At 42.3% G+C, this 18,045-nt stretch overlaps 1 protein-coding gene across 4 annotated transcripts in view; it reads left to right on the top strand.

Annotated features, from left to right (window-relative positions):
- Nucleotides 1-252: 252 nt before the first annotated feature.
- Nucleotides 253-18,045, top strand: part of Gpr155 (G protein-coupled receptor 155) — a 53,873-nt gene continuing 36,080 nt past the window's right edge. For 3 of the 4 annotated variants that reach the window (XM_006234356.5, XM_039105161.2, XM_006234357.5), the window contains exons 1-4: nt 4,971-5,424; nt 13,258-13,657; nt 16,070-16,235; nt 17,069-17,224. In XM_006234356.5, the coding sequence (XP_006234418.1) occupies nt 4,971-5,424; nt 13,258-13,657; nt 16,070-16,235; nt 17,069-17,224 (1,176 nt within the window). Of the gene's footprint in view, nt 460-4,939; nt 5,425-13,257; nt 13,658-16,069; nt 16,236-17,068; nt 17,225-18,045 lie in introns of those variants that run through there. The other variant, NM_001107811.1, reaches the window with a different exon arrangement.

The raw sequence follows: 18,045 nt of genomic DNA, 5'->3' as shown, positions 1-18,045 counted from the left end.
AGGAGGGGACCCGCATTCCGACCTTCTGGCTAGGGGCGGGTCCCTTGGTGGGGCCCTAGGGCGGAGCGCAGTGTATCACTCGAGCTTGGGGGTGGAGATTCGAAACGCGGACCTCCATGCTGGAGGCGGGGCCTTTGGAGGGGCAGGGCCATGCCCCGAGCTTGGGGGCGGGGCCTCACGGCAGAGTGGAGACCCGCTTCTCTGTCCTCCAGGCCAGGGGCGGGGCCTGAAGGCGGGGCGGAGGCGGGGAGGAGGTACCCGGCCGCAGACGCCTAAGGTAGCTGACAGGCCCGCAGCGGCTCACCCCTCCCTTTTCTCGGAACGTGGTTGGGCATCTGCTGCTGGCTCAAGCCTTTAGAAGAGGGCTCCGGGCAGGAGATGACGGCAGTGTGCTCGCTGCCTAGTCCTCTGCGAGCACCGGCTTCCTTCTCCTCGCAGCCGGAGCTGCAAACCTAGCAGGTGAGATGAGCCCTGGTGGCGTTTGCTCTGGCGCCTGCCTCTGGGGTCTGGACCAGTGGGTAGCGCCAGGTTCCAGTGCCCTGGCGCCTCGGCTCGCTGCTGCGCCTGTTCGCTTCTGCTCCGCAGCGCCTGCGCCTGAAACCTGCATGAACACTAGAGATGGGCTACTCACAAGGGACGACTTGTACCCTATGGTGCCAGATCTGTGATCCCCAGGGTGCGGAGCACCCCGTTGCACGTGCGCCCACACTGTCATCTCAGACTTCTTACTTTATCCCAAGGTGGCCTTAGTATCTGCCCCTCGTGAACACCAAATACTTAGTGCTTTGCGCCAAATTTTCTCCCTTACTTCTTTATGGAGCACCTGACGTTGTGACTCCCATGTCCTGGCTTTCCACTTCCATGGGTGTCAGCTGCCCTCGGGATCTATTTGGTTAGGGACTATGCACCTCTTATCTTGGCGGGCCAAAGTCTGTCCCTGCAGATAGACAAGGGTAAAGGCAGTGAATGGAGTGCCTGTTGATGTTGAAGAATGCGTTTATAGTGCCGCAAGGCATTAGGCTTTTCTCCCATAGAAAGGATAGTAGTGTTTGAGAAGAGAACAGCCTCAGTTTAAATCTTCTTCTTTCAAGTTCACACTGCACCACATTTTAACTTAATAGCAATTAACCTACAATTTCAGTGCTTTGGTGATGTTATCTAAGTCAGATATGATGTGACTAGACCATTTGTATACTTCGTTTTCTAGTATCTGCCCCAGTGAACTGGCTTTTGCAGTGATAGGTCAACTTGTTTGTTCTGTAACAAGCCCTGTTTTTGTAGATTAAAGGACTAGATGGCATTTTTTTTAAACTTCCTTTGTTGTGGTTCTTGTTAATCATGAAATGTGCTTAGGAAGCGGTTTTTTTGTTTCGTTTTTTTTTTTCATGTTTAAAATGGTATGAGATAAAACTTTAGAGTTATTTTTAGGGTTTTTTCCCCCCTTCCTTATTTTGAGACAGCTGCTAATATAAGTCCTGGCTGGCTTTTCTTTGTAGCTGAGCTTGAACTCATGGTCCCTGCCTCTGCCTCCCTAGTGTTGGGATTACCGGTGTGTGACATTATGTCAGACTAGAAGTCATTTTAATTTTCATTTGCCTCAGGAACTATTGGTAACACTGGAAAAAAATTAAAAGGGGGAAAAGGGCAGATTACTTTTAAAAGTTTCATTTAATTTTCATTTAATTGAAAGTCGAACTCTGGGAGTTGTTAAACCTCTTGGCCATCACCATGGAGAGCTCTTTTCACTGTCAATTGCTACTTAAGATCAAACTCAATTCAACTCTCAATTGCTGGGTCTGAAACAGAGGCTGGTAACTTTGTGGACTATCAAGTATGTCTGTTGTTGAGAATCTTAAATGTCAAGTGTGTTTGTATAGCCAGTCAGGACAATGAATGCTATTCACCTTGTTACGGTTGTTAACATTATCATTAGGTCTACAATCTCTCTGCCCCCCTCTTTCTCTCATCCTCTTGGTTTATTCTTTGCTGGTTGTTCATTTGTTTCTTTATTTTTTGAAATAGTGTCTCAATGGCAGCCCAGTTGAATTTGTGCTCCTCCTACTTCTGTGTCCCAGGACTGGGTTTCCAGCATGGGGTACCACACTTGGCACTAGGACTATTGCTGCCATTTCTTGAAGGCCTACTCTGTGATGAGTTGTGCTTTCCATACAATATTTCTCTAAGTAGTTTTCCCACTCGTTTTACAGTAAAGGAAACTGACTCAGGGAGGCAAAGTAATTGGCCCAAAGAGCTGATATGCTAAGGCTCAAAGTCTACTACACTTTTCACTTAAATATTGTTAATTAAGATTGTGGTTTAACTAGATAAGATTGATGAAGCTAAGAAGTGCATGCTGAAAGGGAACGGATATAGATCTCTCCCGAGAGACACAGCCAGAGCATGTCAAATACAGAGGTGAATACTAGCAGCAAACCACTGAACTGAGAACGGGATCCCCTTTGGGGAAATTAGAGGAAGAATTGGAAGAGCTGAAGGGGCTTGCAACCCCATAAAAACAGCAATGCCAACCAACCAGAGCTCCCAGGGACTAAGCCACTATTCAAAGACTATACATGGACTGATCCTGGGCTCCAACTGCATATGTAGCAGAGAATAGCCTTGTTGGGGCACCAGTGGAAGGGGAAGCCCTTGATCCTGCCAAGATTGGACCCTCAGTGCAGGGGAATGTTGGGGGGTTGGTAAGGGGAGGTGAATGGGAGGGAGTACCCTTATGGGGGAGGGGAAGGGGAATAGGGGGCTTGTGGACAGGAAACCTGGAAAGGAAATAGCATTTGAAATGTAAATAAAGAAATATACCCAATAAAAAAAGCAATGAAGGGGTTGGGGATTTAGCTCAGTGGTAGAGCGCTTACCTAGGAAGCGCAAGGCCCTGGGTTCAGTCCCCAGCTCCGAAAAAAAAGAACCCCCCCCAAAAAAAAAAAGCAATGAAAAAAGATTGTTGTTTAAGCATGTTAAGCATACACACACACACACACACACACACACACACACACACACACACACAAAACCTCCTTTCCTACTACCTTTCTAAGGACACATTTGTTAAGAGCTCCAATTTTTAATACTTAAGTCTGATTGTTAACCAGCTCCTTCAAGGATAACTGTGTGTCCCAACCAAAACCTGGCTGTGTGTATCAACCAGAACTTAGCTGTGTGCCCCAACCTGCCTGTGTGTATCCATATAATTTGGGGCTTATTTGGAAAGTTGGAAGTCTGTGACCACTCCTGCTTAATCCTGGTAGAAAAAAGGAAATACTTGTCTTAATCCTAATTACATATAAGGTTTTTAAAGGGCTTGGCTTCTAGAGAGCAACACGGGGAGTATTCTCTTACAGAACCCTGTGTATTAGTTGACCTTTGGTCTGCGCGGGCGTTTGAGAACTTAACCCAAGCATTGTAAATTGCACCAGATTCTTTTCTCCCATCTTATGTAAGGCTACTTTAGATGTAAACCTAGAACAAGAACTTAGAAATTGTTAATTACCATCACATTAGTTTCAAATTACCAACCAAAGCCAGTTCATCTCAGGATTATCTAAAGTTTGTGCTCCTTGTGTCTCTGGCAGAGGAGGGAGTGTGACAGTTGCCACATTAGCGCACAGAACGTGCTCTTTAAAATCTGAGCAGCTCTAGAACATTAGAATACAGTTTGTATTTTGGGGGCTTGTACTACTGTAAAAAACATTTGTCATTTAGAAAAGAAAGATTATTCGCTCATGATTTATACAATGCCTAAGAGGGGACAGACAGGGGGAGAAGAGACTGATTTAAGAACAGGTTGTTATTCAATGAATTTAATGAAAAATTTTAATGAATCAAGTTTGCCCCCCCCTAATGCCTATGTACCCGGTATTGTGCTAGATATTAGGGACGTTGCTTCTATGGCATTTAAAGTCTGGTAAAGGAGACAGGCATACGTCAGTCATTCGAAGGCCTTGGCATAAACAAACTGAGAAAAAGACACTAAAGGGAAGGCTCATGATTTTATTTGTGAACAAACCATGCCTAACTGTGTGATTAAAGGAACCTCACCTGATGAAATGACTCCTGAACCATCTGGTTGGGTTTGGGGTATGGGTGAGTGCTAATTATGTGGGCAGTGCAAATGGTAGACAGCCTTTTAGAGGGAACTCCATGTGCAGAGTCCCCTGTGGCACCAAGGGACTGTAGGCCAATGTGTGTGCTTACAAAACAGGAACTAAGAGAAGGCTGGTGAACTGATATCATTCCATCATTTTTTTCCCCCACAGGCGCCTTCCTACTCCACCAAAAGTTATCTTCCACTTTGGATAAGTGATTACTGTGTGCTGGCCGTGATTAGATTGTAGGGGCTGGCGTCTCACAGATGATAAAGCGAAGCACAGAAACTTAAGTTTTGAGTTCAAGGTTGGTAAGTAATACCCTATGGTTCTCCCTTATGCTCAAGCATGACCACAGGCTGGAAGGGACTGTCTTGTTCCAGTGTGACTCCTCGAACCATCCCTGAGAACTTCTGTCGGAGAATCTGGGTGCAACACTCTGCACACTGTGGCCCTCCTCTTGTCCATTAGATGGAGGTGAATGGTGGATCCCTGGAGAGAACCATAGGGCATCACTCTAGCTGTATTGTTTGCGGATCTTATTTTACCCAAGTCTGGCTCCAAAAATGGAATGGTAACATAAATATTTTGAGCTGACTTACCTTTGAGAGTGAGGCATCTTCCCCTCTGTCCCATTGTGTCTTCCCCTGGTGGAGAGTGAAGGGAGTACAGACACCTAGTTGGCCATTAATATGTGAGTACGTCCAGGTTTTCCTGAAGTCTGTTTCAGTGTGAACTCTGCTTGGTCATAACACTGAATTAATTAATTAATTAATTACTTTCTTTCTTTCTTTCTTTCTTTCTTTCTTTCTTTTCTTTTCTTTTCTTTTCTTTTTCAGAGACCAGTCTGGAAGTACAGGGAGAGGGAAGATGGATTCTTATTTCCCAGCAAAGAACTCAACTCTTGCTGTTAATATGAATGAGACTTTGTCTGCCAGTCATGGCTTTAATTCCACCAGTGACCCACCTCCGATGTCAATAACCAGGCTCTTCCCAGCGTTACTCGAGTGCTTTGGCATCGTCCTTTGTGGGTACATAGCGGGAAGGGCCAATGTCATAACATCCACACAGGCCAAAGGACTGGGAAACTTCGTCTCCAGATTTGCCCTCCCAGCTTTATTATTCAAAAACATGGTTGTGCTTAATTTTGCCAATGTGGATTGGGCTTTTCTATATAGCATCCTAATTGGCAAGGCCTCTGTATTTTTCGTTGTATGCGTGTTAACCCTGTTGGTTGCCAGTCCTGAGAGTCGATTTAGCAAAGCTGGACTGTTCCCTATCTTTGCTACACAGAGCAATGACTTTGCTTTGGGATACCCTATAGGTAAGTCATTTTCTTCTTCTTCTTCTTCTTCTTCTTCTTCTTCTTCTTCTTCTTCTTCTTCTTCTTCTTCTTCTTCTTCTTCTTCTTCTTCTTCTTCTTCTCCTCTTCCTCCTCCTCCTCCTCTTCCTCCTCCTCCTCTTCCTCCTCCTCCTCTTCCTCCTCTTCTTCTTCCTCCTCTTCCTCCTCCTCCTCTTCTTCTTCTTCCTCTTCCTCCTCCTCCTCCTTCTTCATTTTAAAAAGTAGTCAAGCATTTTATGTGGTAATATACATTTTTTATTTATCTGGGCATTTGTTAGTGTTTTATATTAGTAATTTATAACTATATTAGTATATTTTTATAAAAAATATTCTGATTATAATTTCCCCTCCCCAAATTCCTCCCAGACCTTCTCCACTCATCCATCATCTTTTTCTTAAAGCTGTCTTAAATTAGAACATATTTTTTCTTTAATTTCAGAGTTTAAGGACCACTTAATTATCTGCCTTAAATAAGTAGCCATACCCTAATACCTTAGGGGCCAATCTTTCTAATAGTATTCATTCTCTTCTCAATTATCTCATGTAAAGAAACCGAATTCCTAGAAGGGATCGCAATCTGATTTAAATTATGTTTAATATAAAATCTTATGACTCTATGGGAGTGTCATCGCCACATGTCAGCAGTGGGAATTTAAAAGTGGCGTCCCCACACCGCTCTTGTTCCTGTGCCCTAGAACACATAGACTATTTCTACATTAAAATTTGTTATGAGCTCGTTATCGAAGTTTTTAGTGGATTATGTTGAAGTTGTTTAAGGTCAGAGCTGCCAAGGACACTGTGGCATCTGCAGTTGTGTATGCGGCTGGATTTTATGTTTTCTGCTAAAACAATAAACACACTAATTTGGGATGCCGAGGTTTCTTGAGAGGAAATATATTCTGCTTTTTGGAATATACCACCATTCCTGGAAACCACTTTGTCATATTTAAAAATGCAAGTTGTGTATATTTTAGGTACACAGCACAGCATGGGGAGCATTGGGCCTGTCTCCATTCAGTTGCTTATGGGGGAGTGCCGCATGCCAGAGACTGAACCAGCGGCTAGGCACAGTCCTATGACAAAGTTCTCAAACACCCTGAATTTATATTTTAGTGGAAAAAAAAAATCAAGTTAGAGATTGAAACCAAGATCCTGGTCTATGTTAGCAGGGGCCAGAAGAATAGGTAAGGGGCAGGTGTGAGGAGAAGGTACTTGGGGCCAAGTGCTGGCTTCAGGCTTCTCAGATTGAGTGGAATGTTCCATTGGGCAGTTGAAACCTACAGTGAACTCTCAAGCCTCCTCTGTTTGTCCCATCCTCCTCCCCCAAGTCAGTTCACCATTCCCACCAAAAAGATTGTACAGAACTTTGCCTTCTCACCTCCTCCCACCTTACCAAAGAAATCAGGTAACACTGAGTAAAGCAAGAGACGGACGGAGGAACCCAAGGCTCTCGGGAAATTGGTCTATAAATAGAAGCTCTGTAGGTATTCCTGTACAGTTACTAAACTTTACATTGAAGTTACACAACCAGCCGAGGTTGGTTTGTTCATCTCCTTAAGAGAACCAAGAATGTAGTCTGGTCAAGGATTTGTAGTATAAAGACTCCAGAAGGGGCTCATGGCCACAGGGTTGATTAAGTATTTAGTAAATATTGTTCTTATTTTAGACCTGAGCTAGACGTGTATAGTTTCATGCCTTTGTAAACTAGTGAGCTCAGAAAGAAAACTAACATTTGTAACTTTATAGTTTACAGGGACTTTATTATTTGAATAGGGCACATAATATCACTTTCAAGTAAGGAGACAGGGTTACAGGGTTGTTTGAGGGTCACGCGGCTGACATGTGCCCCAGACCCAGCTCTAGGCTTTCAGGCTCTCTATCCCAGATGCTCCTTTATGCCACACAGTTACATAACAAGACTAAGCCTCTCTTAGGAGACCCAACCAACCTTTGTAAATTTAGCAGTTTAGTCTGTCCTTAAAACTATGCCCTAAGGGGTGGGGTGGGGGTGGGGGCTTAGAATGTTTGCTGCAGAAGCAAGAGGACCTGAATTCAGAGCCCCAGCACCCACATAAAGGCCAAGCACGAGGCCTTAGCTTCCTGAGGCCTCCTCTGCTTTCTGAAAGATCTTGGACTCTGTGTACCTGCTTTATGTGTGTGTGTTTCTTTGCCCTTAATGAAAGATTTTCTCAGGCAGGCCTTTCCTACCTGTAACCCTCATGCTGGGAGGTGAGGTGGCCAGTCAGCCTAACTGAACCGAGTTTCAGGTTCAATGAGAGACCTGTCCCTCGCATAAGGTAGAGGGAGATGGAGAAAGGCTTCAGACATCTTCCTCTAGCCCCGGGATGCACACACAGATGTGTGAACCCACAAAGGGAGAAAAAGAACAGAAGTGGAAAAAAGCTATTAGATAAATTACTTTCTCTATTAAGATACCTTCCAAATCAAATGTATAAGCCAAGCTATTTTCATCACAGTTTTTCTTACATTCCACATTATATCAGTAAACTGGTAATAATCAGGTTCCTATGGCAACCCAAATGGCCTTGCTGGATGTGTTGGTCAGTTCGGGATGGATCATAATGTTTGCTGTTTGTGTTACAGATAATAACTCTCGTACCATCAGGCTGCAGACGATCACGTTAGTAAAAGCCGGTCCTATAGACAGCTCTCTCATCCGCTTGTAAAATGGGAGACGTGCTCCAGAGCATGATGCTAAGTGTCTGCTCCCTAATGGGGTATTTGTTAATACCGTCTGTGTCCATCTGTCTTCCACTCTGTTCGTGGTGAACCGAGGAGACAGTCATCAGAGAGACCTCTCCTAGGAATCCCCACGGTCGTGTTCATAGTAGAGTATTGATAATGCATTAGAAGAAACATGCTTCTTAAGGCTGCATTGACTCCTCCTCTTCCCAGTTTACAGGTGACTTGGGAAATGCCGTCACAGAGGGAAGACAGATAAGTTAGTGAATAAAGGAAAGAAGGTGGCTACATATCTTTTCTGTATATTGTGACTATAGTATATAGAACATAAGCAGTGCTACATTACTGTGTAGTTTTTATGTCAGCGTCAACTGAATTACAGACTAAAAGAAGCATACTGTCTTTTAGGACAATTCCTTCCAGAGGTACTTTTAAAGATCCAGGTATGAGGAGAAACCAAGAGTCTACTAAGATGAAATGCCGACGTATGTCAGCAGATCAGAATGGGCTTCCTGCCTCTGTCATTAAAATATACTAATAGGGCATAGTTAAGTCCTATAATTTATTCTTCAAACAATGCTGATAGCATAAGTACCCTGGCTAATCATAATTATGCTCTAGTGCTCAAGCTGTAAACAGAAAGGAGATGGGGCCTTTAACGGGATGCCATTAAATAACGGGATGGTCTTGTCAGGGCCTTTGTGTTATTTGCTAGAGATTGAAACCCTGCAGAAATCAAAATAGGAGACACAGCGGGTGGCTAATTTTTCTTAGTTCCTCCAAGCTATATAATAACTCCTCATAATGGGATTCCCCCTCCCTCTAAGAGCCTTATTTATAATCATTAATTAATTAGGACCTAATAGTTGATGTCGTGATTATAAATCTAATTTTAGTTGCTATAGGTCACTGTATCCATGTGTATTTCCTATCTGACTGGAAAGGTTGTCTTCAGCTTGCCAACAAAGGGAAGGCGCCGCCAGTCTATAAAGATGGAATGTTAAGTAATTATGGAAATGAGAGGCAAAAGAGACTAAAATTCCCACGTTGAGCTCCTTTTCTCTAGGAATTTAATAAGTATTTATTTAATCATAATTATTTGCTCTCCCAGTAGACATTACTTCTTTCGCCCCTATGTGTTCATTCAGCTGAGTTAAAAGGCTCTAATTGTAACCTGCATTATAAATATTCACAATGTGTAGAAAGGAAAGAAATGAAATTTCAGTTAGATAGGAGGAATGAGTTCAAGAGAACCATTGTATAAATAGTGAATACAGTTAATAACAATGTAAGTGTTCACATCATAAAGAATTACATAAGAAAATATGCATGCTGGTGAGCTTAATTTAACCATTGCAAAATGCATAAATTTCAGAATGACATGTGTTACATAATAACACATATCATTTTTATCTGCCAATTCCAAATGAATTGGTAATCCCACCATTCATGGGGCTGAATGAATCAAGAGGACCTTTGGGAGTTCAAAGCCAGCCTCGGCTACAGTGTGAGATCAAACAACAAAGTGAGCTAGGGTGACAGCGCAGTTGGTGAAGCGCTTGCTTCGTAAAGCATGAGCCTGGTGTGGATCTAAAATCCTAGCGCTGGGGAGGTAGAGACAGAGATCCCTGGTGGTCGCTGGTCAGCCAGTCTAACTGAATCAGTGAGCTCCGGGTTCAAAGAGAGGCCCTGTCTAAAAGAGTGCAGTGGGGAGTGATTGAGAAAGACACTCAGCATCGCCTCTCACTTCTACACACATGCACACATACGTGAACGTGCGCACACCTGCATCAAAAAAGCCAACCAAGGTGATAATTCTTAAAATACGGGTCCAAAAAGAGGTCAGCCAATAGCAGCTATGTTATAGAGTAAATACATTTTTACTCTATCTGAAGCCCTCAGCATTCCTCAGTTAACCCTGGTCATCAGATTTGTTCGTCACTGTGCTGGGGGGGGAGTCTGTGGATTATAAAATGAGGTGGCATTGATACTATGCAGTGTATGGTGTATTTCTAGAGAGGGTAAGATTTAATGATGTAGGTTGGAGACTCGGTAGGAGTCCACAAGGAGCTAGCCTCAAATAGTAGGCAGGTTTCAGTAAGGAACAAATAATTCCAGGATGTCAGAGTGAAGGCATGATCAGCAAGCAGAGCTTCTAATCAGGAATTAGTGTTTGTCTGCTGGGCCTGTGATATGATCTGGCAGATGGAGTCTTTGCTTTATGGAGCAGTAAAGGATGTGTTGGATAAATACGAGGGTAATTATGGGGACTGGCTGTGCTCATTAAAAGAAAGCCACCGGGGCTGTTTCAGTGATGGTGGAAATGATAGAAAGATATTAATTTTTGAAAGTTTTAACTTTGAATAGTTGTGATGTAGATGGTACTCTTTGGAGTTAATATGGTTGAAAAGAGTGGTTGAGGAAACACAAAGACCGTTGGTTAATTAGATACTTTAAGTAACCTAATTTTCAGACTTTTAACTGTAAGATCCAAGAGGAGAAAATACAAGACTCTGAAAAGGAAGGAAGGACAATAGTCTTCCATATCTGACAGGAGCATGTTTCAATCCTCCTTCTGAGAACTATCTGTAGTAGGCATTTGTCTTACACATACCTACGATCAAGTCTAATGTATCAATTAGATACATCAAGAGCTTCACAATAACTAGTAAGACAGAACAGTGATACACTGTAAAGAATGATGTGGGTTATAGTCTCTGTCTTTTTCTTTCAAGCTGCCACACTGTGTGCTGCTTGCCGTTGATGCTATGCCTGGCAACTGAGCATGTAGCTTCCTGTAGCAAAGCAGGATGGGGAGGGAGTGCTGCTGTTTTTGATGACTGCCTATCTATAGCAGAGAGAGAGAGAGAGAGAGAGGGAGAGAGAGAGAGAGAGAGAGAGAGAGAGAGAGAGAGAGAGAGAGAGAGAATGAATATTAGTTATGTAGTAGTGATCACTAATGTGCCTGGAAAGGAAATTTCTGGACACAAGTGATCAGCCTGTATCAGAGCTTTGAGGAGAGTGTGGTGTTGGAGCTGGAGGTTACCACAGAAAACACCTTTGCATTTTTGCATTGTGGCCACTTAGGAAAAATTCTTAAAGCCAGACTGAAACCACAAGGCATTCCCCAAGTACATACATACTCCACTAAAAAGACTTAAGTGCCAGGCAGACACAGACCCCCCTTGTCCTAGAGATGGAACCCGGGAGAAGTGTACCTACCTAAGAGTGATTACCAAGATGGCTTTTACTTAAGCAAGTAACGCACCAGAAAACATGAAGTACAGCCGCCACATCTAACTTAGAAACCAGTGAAGAGAACTGATGACGTTTTATGCAATCCCATGAGTTTACCCTCTGCTCTGTCTTGGAAATATTACAGACCTATGTATGTGCTTAGCTGAGAGAAAAAAATGATTTGAATCTTTTAAAAAGTGAGAGTAACTAATGAGGTCAAGGTGAAGGTCTGAGGTGATATAATTGATTACATAACCTTAACGGGACATGTGTCTGACATGAACTGAATCCTGAGTAGGTAAACAAATATTTCCCGACCCCTGTCACTTTATCTTGTTAAGAAACTCGATCTACATTCTGTTCACATGACTGCCTCCATCCTTGGAATGATTGCAGGGGTGCATTTGCTCTCTCCCTCTCAACCTCACATCCATTATGAGTCAACCTCCAGCTGGAGAGGCTCAAGCGCTGTGTCCAAATCCAGGCTGAAGACCAAGTTGTGTACTCGGCCGCTTTACGTTGCCTTGGTCCACCTCAGGCCAGTCCCTCCCTGGGTCTTCACCTTCTAGAACTGCTAGTCCTGTGATCCTAGCTCTTCCTCACCTCCCTCTTCTGTCTGACTCAAGTTCTTCTTAAACTGCCCCCAAAGCCTTTTAAATCACCCACAAAATATAGCAGGTGTGCTCTGCAATATACCGTTTCTTGTAAATCTCACACTTCTCAGGCATCATTTTTCAGTAAGTAGCAGGCTCTTTGGAGACATGCCGAGGTGGGGGGTGGAGGGGAAGGCGCTTTTGTTTCCTTAGGAGTGAACAGTTACTTTTGCAAGTTAGATACACAGTGTGTGACTCCCTGCTGCTCCCCACCGAACACTTACCCCGCTCCAGCCTCCTCTCCTTCCTTACATCTCCTCTGGGCTTGCCTGGGAGCCGTCTTTGCTTTCATTTTTCTCATAGCCGATGTGCCCCACAAGCAAGGGTGGGTACGACTGGCACCTTCCTCCTCATAGCTACCTGGTACTGTTGTAGGACGTTACTCTCTGCTCCTTGCTGACAACTATTAAAGTTTCTGTTGTCTGGCTTGGTCACCTCTTCATGCTAGTCATTTCCTCCATCACGCTTTACCGTCTGACTCATCTTCCTTATGAAGAAGAGCCTTACTCACTTGACTTAGCATCCTCCTCGGCGATCCACTGAATTCTGCCCTCTCAGTTCCCTGGCCTCCTCATGTCCAGTGAGTCTTTCCTCCCGGTTAGCTGCCAGTTCACATGGCCACATCCTAGATCACATCTGGAAAGTATAAACTTGATAGCTCACAATCTGACTAGAAACTCCTGGACTTAGTTCATATGTCCCGGACCCACCTCTCCTCAGCTCTTTCATGTCCCTGCACCTCTGCCTGCAGAGTGTAGACTGCATCTAGCACTGTCCTGCTGCTTTAGTTCTGACTCTACTCTCCCCGATCTGACTCCTGCCTTACCACACAGAGAAGCTGCTGTCTCCATGAGATCAAGATCAGATATCTTGGCTATCACTACGTATATAGATTTCTACTTAGAATCACTCTTTTAAAAATTTTACAGCTCTCGCCTTTTCTTTGTGGTTCATCTTTAAGGTTCCCCTGTCTGGGAAAATAGTTACGTTTTTATTAAAAATAATTTAAAGTTGATTGTTACTTTATAAACTGGATGGTACTTAATACTTAATCTAGTGTTTCTTCCTTGTCAGTGTTATTACTAAAACTTGCCTTCCTAAAAATAACTGAATGGATTGTCACTAGTTATACTAATTTTCAATGATACAAACAAGAAAATGTTAAATACATCTTCCTCTAATTTCATGGTAACATTTTAAAACCAATATTCTTGTTTTACAGTTGAAGCTCTGTACCAAACCACATACCCAGAATATCTCCAGTACATTTATTTGGTGGCACCAATATCTCTTATGATGTTAAACCCTATAGGGTTCATCTTCTGTGAAATCCAGAAGTCAAAAGACACTCGAAATGCTTCTCAAAACAAAGCAAAAATTGTGGGACTTGGATTCCTGCGCGTGTTACAGAACCCGATAGTGTTTATGGTCTTCGTTGGCATCGCCTTCAATTTTATTCTTGATAAAAAGATCCCTGTGTATATGGAAAATTTTCTTGATGGGCTTGCAAACTCCTTCTCTGGGTCAGCCCTGTTCTATCTCGGTCTGACCATGGTAGGAAAAATCAGGCGGCTGAAGAAGTCGGCGTTCGTGGCGCTCATTGTCCTCATCACAGCTAAACTGTAAGTCTCGCTTGGGGAGTCTAGTTTGAGAACGGAAGCCTATTTAACCCAGCCATCCATTGCATTGCACATATTTTCCCTTTAAATACTAATCCCTGCTTATATCATTGTTGCGATTTAAAGAAAAATGGACTAGTTGGGTACTATTAAAAATTATTTTCTTGGGGCTGGGGATTTAGCTCAGTGGTAGAGCGCTTGCCTAGCAAACGCAAGGCCCTGGGTTCGGTCCCCAGCTCCGAAAAAAAAAAAAAAGGAAAAAAAATTATTTTCTTACTGTGGCATGCAGGTTACTTTTTCTACTTTGCTATCAGAAGATAAAGATTATCGGTTTTTATTCAGGCTTTCCCCCCCCCCATTCAGTGTATTTGTGTAAAGTTTACCTAATATTTTCAATATCTCAGTAAACATCATAATTAATTTTTATGCTTCTGGGCTTCGAACCCAGAGCCTTCTACAAGCTTGGTAGCTGTTTTACCACTGAACTATAACACATCCGTAGATCCTATTTGAAAAATAAATTTTGCAAAATTTTTAAGTCCATGAAAAATCATAAACACATTTTTTGTTTAAGTATAATAATTTTTAATATACACCATTTTTTTAAGAACTTGGGAATCATTCACTGACCATGAGTGAGTTTGGTTGAACATTCTAAATACAGGTAAACCAATATGTACATTTTTAGAATATTATCGGTTGGGGATTTAGCTCAGCGGTAGAGCGCTTGCCTAGGAAGCGCAAGGCCCTGGGTTCGGTCCCCAGCCCCGAAAAAAAAGAACCAAAAAAAAAAAAAAACCTAGAATATTATCATTATTGGGATAATGTTATAGTGGAAATACTTTTTAGTTAATAGTTCTTAAGCTTATTGGCTTGTCAGCTGTGGAGTTGACATGATTTTACTGCATTATTACCCAAGGTTCGAGGGCACGCTTAAATGTGGAATCCAACTCTTATATAAGAGGTAAATTCCTGGGACCAGGACGTTACACATTTGTATTTCCAAAATGGTAATATGTTCTTCAGAATGTACGAGTTAGTATTTCCACTTGAATGCTTTTCAATAATAATAATGTAATTTCAATGCTAATTTAAAAATTTAAAGGTCTTTTATTCTCTTTAGATATTTGATTCCTATTTTTAAATTAAAAACAAAACAAAACAAACCACGCTGGAGAGATGGCTCAGCATTGATTCTTCTTTCAGACAATAGGGGTTTGAATTCCAGGAACCAAATGGTGGGTCCAGTTCGTGGTGGTGGTGGTGGGGAGGGGTGGGGAGTGGGGGGTGGTTCAGCTCCCTCTTCTGGCCTCTGTGGGCACTAGGAGCCGGGCAGTACACCCACACACATAAAAGACATACAATATATAAATTTATGAATAGGAATCACAATGCCTTAGCTTCATGAACTATCTATTACAACAGACATCTACGGGTAATTTAGGACTAGGGAGGCGGTTCAGTCTGTAAAGCGCTTGTTGCACAAGGATGAGGACCTGAGTTTGGTTCCGTAGCAGGCACGTAAAAAGCCAGACATCGTGGCATATGCCTGGGATTTCAGTGCTGGAGGATGGAGAGTCCCTGGGGCTTCCTGGTCAGCCAGCCTAGCTGGCTACAGGTTCAGTGAGGGAATCTTGTCTCAAAAAATAAGGTAGAGAGCAACTGAGGAAGACATCCGGTGTCAGCCTTCAGCCTCCACAGGCACACCTGTGCACATGTACACACATTCATAATGTATCTCCCCTGGGCGCTGCTGTGACAATGTATCGGCGAGCCAGTTAGCTTAGTGACTGTGCTATGTTCTTTCTAGAAAACAGTGAGACTAATAATAGACTGCTCACCAGATCTGACTTCTCTTTGTTTTCTGCTCCCCACAGTTGTTTCAGTTCCCTTTGCTAAATCTATCTTTACTTACAAATATCAAGAACTAATTATTAAGATGCCTAGTTTTTACTGCTTTGTAGGATTTTATTGTGCTGCACTGTTATCGTTAATCGGACCATTTAAACCCTTAGTCACCAAGTTCAGCTGCTTCAAAAAGTTTAGAAATACTCTCAAAAGAAGTTACGAAGATTTTCAACTCTCTTCCATCTAACATTTCAGTTAGCCAATAGAGGAAGCAGGAAAGCAGCTATGATTATTAACGCTTGCCTTTTTCTTTTTCCAAGAAAACTTTGTAAACGTCACTTTTCCCCTTTATGCTCCCTGATGTTTGAAAAGATTCCAGGACATTATTCTTGAAACGGCTCCTAGCTGAATTCTTGACTTTCAACAAAATGTCCAGCAGCAATAAAAGATGTGCCTGGAAATGCATATACTTTCTGGGCAGGAGAACAGTAGTAACATGATTCCAAATTCACCAGTGTAGTTACAGGTATTGGTGTTAAGCGCGTTCTGCATCTCTTATGTCTCCAGCCTGGTGCTGCCCCTTCTGTGCAGAGAAATGGTGGAAGTCCTGGACAAGGGTAACAGCGTAGTGAACCACACGAGTCTGTCCAACTATGCGTTTCTCTATGGCGTCTTCCCTGTGGCTCCAGGAGTGGCTATCTTTGCAACACAATTCAACATGGAAGTGGAGATCGTACGTATGCGCTGGAGAGGGCTGGTGTGTGGGCTGAAGGGAAAACCGGAGTTGCAAAGCGCAGACAGCAACATTCTTTCAGTGAGAATTTGAGACTCCTAAGCTGTCTCACGGTGAATAGGGAGGACCCGGTAACGTTGCATAGCCACGGCTATTTAATACGGGAACCTTAGTTGCATATTTTCTTCCATTTTTTTAAACCTGTGCTTTTTTTTTTTTTACTAGCCTTTGTTTTGTTCCAAGTACTTAAGCTTTTAAAGTTACAGAGGCATAACTTTTGAAATGTTGAAGGAAAAAAAATCTATCATAATTCAATCGCCACAAGAAAATACCCCATAGTAAACTAAGAAAATTGGCACATAAACGGTGCCTGTGTATATATTGTACATGGCATACACAGTGTTAAGGGGTTCTCAAAATAATATGAGAGACAACTTCATTAATTGATCTATATTATGTTTGGTAATTATTTTCTGTTAATTGATTACCTCCCCCGTAGTTTGTGAAGAGGTATGGGAGAAAACTGCCCATAGATTTAATTAGACCATTGGACGGGTTCTTTTTCTAGAACCTAAATCATCAACAACAGAGTTTGCAATATTTTTATATGTAAACACCATTTGAACCTAGATTAGAAAGAGGGGCCAATGGAGAATTCTCAATGGAGAATTCTCTTATAAAGGAGAAATAAGTCATCAGATAATGTGCTGGATTCTAAAATGTCCTTACTGGTTTTCATTCTCAGTTTAAAATGCATTAATGTATTATGGGTATTTAAGTTTTTAAGTAATTGTTCAAGATTACGACTCCTTAATTTGGTCTCACTTTTGCAGATAACCTCAGGAATGGTCATAAGTACATTTGTGTCTGCTCCAATCATGTATGTTTCTGCCTGGTTATTGACCTTTCCTACCATGGATGCTAAGCCACTGGCATATGCCATTCAGAATGTTAGCTTTGACATAAGCATTATCAGCCTGGTCTCCTTGGTAAGTCTGCTTCAGTGTCAAATTGAATGGAAGTCACGACATAAGTTTGAAAGTAACTACTAATAGCAAATTATTTTTTAAAAAAACTATTTAACAAAATAGAGAAGCAAAACCTATCTGAAAAAGTGTGATCTCAACTTTGTAATTAACTATGTCTTTTCAGTCAGGGGCTTTGAGCTGTGTCATGGGCAAGGTGTGAGACTCAGCCGACTTGGATTTGAGTCCTGGTCCCGTTGCAGTTTATCTATGTATCTCTTCCGAGCTACTTAACCTCTCTTAGGCTTAGTTTTCTTAGCTACAGAGATAATCATTTCACCCAGTTCTGTGGATTGTTTTATGGTTTGAGACAATGAGATAAGCATTCTATGACTAATGATCACCATACACATAACTAGCTATTCTAGCATCGTAGGATCAGCAAAGGTCTTTGGGATCAAGATAACCATTTATTTATGTGAAATTTTCAAACATGGTCCTGCTACCTCAAACGTATATGCTTTTAACAACCAGAGTATCCACATAGGTCAGCTTGCCTGCTGAATTCAGTCAGAACTCTAGATTAGAAGGAGACAATGTTTTTAAGGAATGGATACATATACTAGCAATATGCACGATTAGTGAGAGTTTTAGAAAAACTCATATCTATCACATAGTCTGAAAAATCTGTGTTCTTTGATAAGAATGTAGTTTTTATCCAAGTGGAGAGAGAGAAGATGTCAACTTACAGTGGCAATTAAGAGAAAGAAGAAAATCACTATAAATGCAGGATGGAAACACAGTCTTGTGCTGGGTTCTAGCTTAGCTGTAGAACATGTGCTTAG

Source organism: Rattus norvegicus, chromosome 3 (assembly GCF_036323735.1).
Source record: "Rattus norvegicus strain BN/NHsdMcwi chromosome 3, GRCr8, whole genome shotgun sequence".
In the NCBI taxonomy this organism is placed as follows: Eukaryota; Metazoa; Chordata; class Mammalia; order Rodentia; family Muridae; genus Rattus; species Rattus norvegicus.
The sequence above is the reverse complement of the archived record's forward strand: the minus strand, read 5'-3'. Positions and strand labels throughout refer to the sequence as shown.